This window comes from Chelonia mydas, chromosome 14 (assembly GCF_015237465.2).
Source record: "Chelonia mydas isolate rCheMyd1 chromosome 14, rCheMyd1.pri.v2, whole genome shotgun sequence".
NCBI classification, from domain to species: domain Eukaryota; kingdom Metazoa; phylum Chordata; order Testudines; family Cheloniidae; genus Chelonia; species Chelonia mydas.
The window spans coordinates 34,367,067-34,370,348 of NC_051254.2; the positions used below are offsets into that span (position 1 = coordinate 34,367,067).

The window sequence follows — 3,282 nt, forward strand, 5'->3', positions numbered from 1 at the left end:
AGAAAAGGAGTACTTGTGGCACCTTAGAGACGAACCAATTTATTTGAGCATAAGCTTTCGTGAGCTACGTGAGCTGTAGCTCACGAAAGCTTATGCTCAAATAAATTGGTTCTTCTCTAAGGTGCCACAAGTACTCCTTTTCATGTTTGAAATGTATCCAGTCAAAACATCTTGAAGTCCAAACACCGAGTTCTTTTGATGAGCTGTTTATAAATGATTGATGGAGTAAGATATAGTCATAACAAATCTTTGCTAAATAGTGTTTAATAAGGAGTACTTATAAGAAAATCATGATGTGGACAAAGACAATCATTAACAGGAGAAGAAGCATAATAATTTTCATAGATTATGTTATCTAGCTAGCTAGCTAACATAATTCACAATCAAAGAGAAATCTGTCATTATGACTAAATGAGGTTGTGTGTTAGGAGAAGAAATGGTCCTATCTGTCTGTCTCTCTGTCTAATCACATGGTCTGTTTTTGTCTGTCATATATCTAGTGTACAGAACCATGCACAAAGGTGGTATTCTAATAATAACAACTTCTGAGATCCTTTCTCAGCTTGGAAATGAGTGGATCGACACGGGATAGCGCGTGGAACACCCGATCAGTGCATGTGACGGCACTTTTCCACTTACATCGAGGCTAGAACAAAATGACTCCAAACAAGTAACTTACACCAGTGTTCATGTCACTGCTGAGTGTAGCCCAGAGACTTTGGGCCAGAACCTCAGAAGTATTAAATTGGTGACGTCAATGGGTCTAGTCTACATTGGTGCTGATTTAGATGCATTGGGATATCAGATCCTTACATTTCTGTCACACTCACTTTCTCCAGGGGTCTATCAGCCAATTCTGGATCCTTGTGTAGACAGGCTTTTGGCCAAATCCTAATTTCTTTGAAGTGAGGGGCTAAACCTCAGTGACTTCAATGAGATCCAAATTTGGCCTCATTATCCAGAGTTAGATTTTCTTTAGAAAATGCTGGAAAAAGTTTCTCTTCAAAACAGTCTTTGCACCATAGCAAGAATGACACAGTTCTTACATAGAAAAGATGAGTGAGGTAATATCTTTTATTGGATCATCTTCTGTTGGTGAGAGGGACAAGCTTTCGAGCTACACGGAGCTCTTCTTCAGGTTAAAGTAATAAAAGACAGCTACCTGAGGCTCTTTATCTCCTAACATGTCATTAATAATACAATAATATCCCAACAGTATATACATAATAATTTCAGGAGGAACTTAGCCACGCAGAAACTTCTTTTGCACCCTTTTATCATTGTGGGGAGCAAACCTTCAGCTCACTCAGAAAACCCCATCAAAGAGATGACATATGAGCACTCTCAAGAGAAGGCAAACATTGAAAATCCTATCTAACCAAACTCTCACCATCTCAACAGGCCTTCCCACCTGCAAACCCACCTGGAACAAAGAAACAAATAAAAACAACAAACAACTCAACAAAAATCAACTAAAAATCTGACAAACAAAAAAACCCAAAGAACAAATGCTTTGATACCTCAGTCAGAGTTATTATCCTGAAAAATAAGAAGAGCCAGAGAACCCACTAGTGACTTTGCTATGGCTACTGATTTTATTTGCAAGACTATCACATAGAATGGTGATGGCTAGCAGTACATAGGCAGATAGATAGATTCCAATCTTAATTACATTGATGTAAACCTAGTAACTACTTTTTTTCTTGAGTTGTTTGTCTGGATTTTTATTAGTGTAAATACCCAATTCTGCATAAACAGATTGCACAGTATGTTCTCATGAAGGCAATCATGTCATCCGATGATTCTATTTATAAAGAAACACAGAATGAAACTGTGATCAGGGGAGAAATATAGACATTTTATTCTTGCTGAATAACCTCCAACCTATCAGTTTACTCAGTGCACGTTTCATTTCCTTGTTTCTCATGCTGTAGATAATCGGATTCATCATTGCGGGCATTATGGTATAGAGAACAGCCACCAAGAGATTCAGATCTGAGGTTGAGTTGGAGGTGGGTTTCAGGAAGGCAAAGATGCCAGTGAAAAGGAATAAGGAGACCACAATAAGGTGAGGGAGGCAGGTGGAGAAGGCTTTATGTCGGCCCTGCTCAGAAGGGATTCTCAGCACTGTTTTGTAGATCTGAACATACGACACAATTATAAAAGCAAAGCAGATTAAACATAAAGGCACACAAAGAGAAATAAGAACAACTTCACCGAAGTATGAGTCAGAGCAGGCAAGGTGGAGGAGCTGGGGGATTTCACAGAAGAACTGATCCACCCTGTTGCCTCCACAGAAAGATATTGCAAATGTGTTCCCGGTGTGCATTGCAGAGTAGAGAATACCACTGACCCAGGCACTGGCTGCCATTTGGACACAAGCTCTCCTGGTCATCACCATCTCATAGTGCAACGGTTGGCAGATGGCGATATATCGGTCGTATGCCATGATGGTCAGTAAGGCAACATTTGCTGAAGCAAAGAATAAGAAAAAAAAGACTTGGGTGACACATTCAGAATAAGAAATTGATTTTGTGTTCATGAAGGAATTGGCCATAGATTTGGGGATGGTGACAGAGATGGAACCAAAGTCTAGAATGGACAGATTCATCAGGAAGAAGTACATGGGCTTGTGAAGGTGGCAGTCGAGGGCTATGGCTGTGATGATGAGAAGGTTCCCCAGCAGGGATATCAGGTAAAGCAGTAGAAACACAATAAAGTGTAAAATCTGCAGTTCCCAAACATCAGAGAATCCCAGGAGAAGGAATTCAGTCACGGCGGTCTGGTTGGACATTTCTTCCTCAGTACACTATGTGATGGCTGTGGAGGGAATGAGAAAGACAATGGTCAGGATTAGAGTGACAGAGAGAATGGCCCTGTTTCTCCTTTCCCTAATATCTCATTCTATGAATGTCAAGGGTGCACAGAACTCATCACTTACAATGAGTCGATGTTGTTAGTGCTCCTCGCCTCTGACAATCCGTCAGTCATATTATCACACTAGTGTAACCTCCTTTAAACTCAACAGAGCTTCATCACTTTACCTGAGGATTTGGCCGAAGGTGTGGCTTGATAAAATGCAGTATGAAGGATGGAACAAGGCACACTCCAAATCCCACAATTCTTGCAAAGAAGGTCCCTCCATTGCGACCATCACCAAGCTCACAACTTGGGCATAAAACTAATAGACTAAAATGCCAACACAGCCTGATTCCCACTTTGAAGGGCAATATGACGTAGACTCCTCCAGCATCATATGTAGCATGTCGTCTGTAATGTTTC

The 3,282-nt window shown here is 40.6% G+C and overlaps 1 protein-coding gene across 1 annotated transcript; it reads right to left on the reverse strand.

Annotated features, from left to right (window-relative positions):
* Positions 1–1,720: 1,720 nt before the first annotated feature.
* On the reverse strand, positions 1,721–2,826 carry LOC102941983 (olfactory receptor 14A16-like). Its single transcript, XM_037914476.2, has one exon. The coding sequence runs from the start codon at positions 2,792–2,794 to the stop codon at positions 1,838–1,840; it is 957 nt and encodes a 318-aa protein (XP_037770404.1). The 5' UTR covers positions 2,795–2,826; the 3' UTR covers positions 1,721–1,837.
* Between the last annotated feature and the right edge of the window lie 456 nt (positions 2,827–3,282).

What these genes read in the sequence shown, in the direction of transcription:
- LOC102941983 (XM_037914476.2), bottom strand. Translation starts at nt 2,794, where the DNA reads ATGTCCAACCAGACCGCCGTGACTGAATTCCTTCTCCTGGGATTCTCT.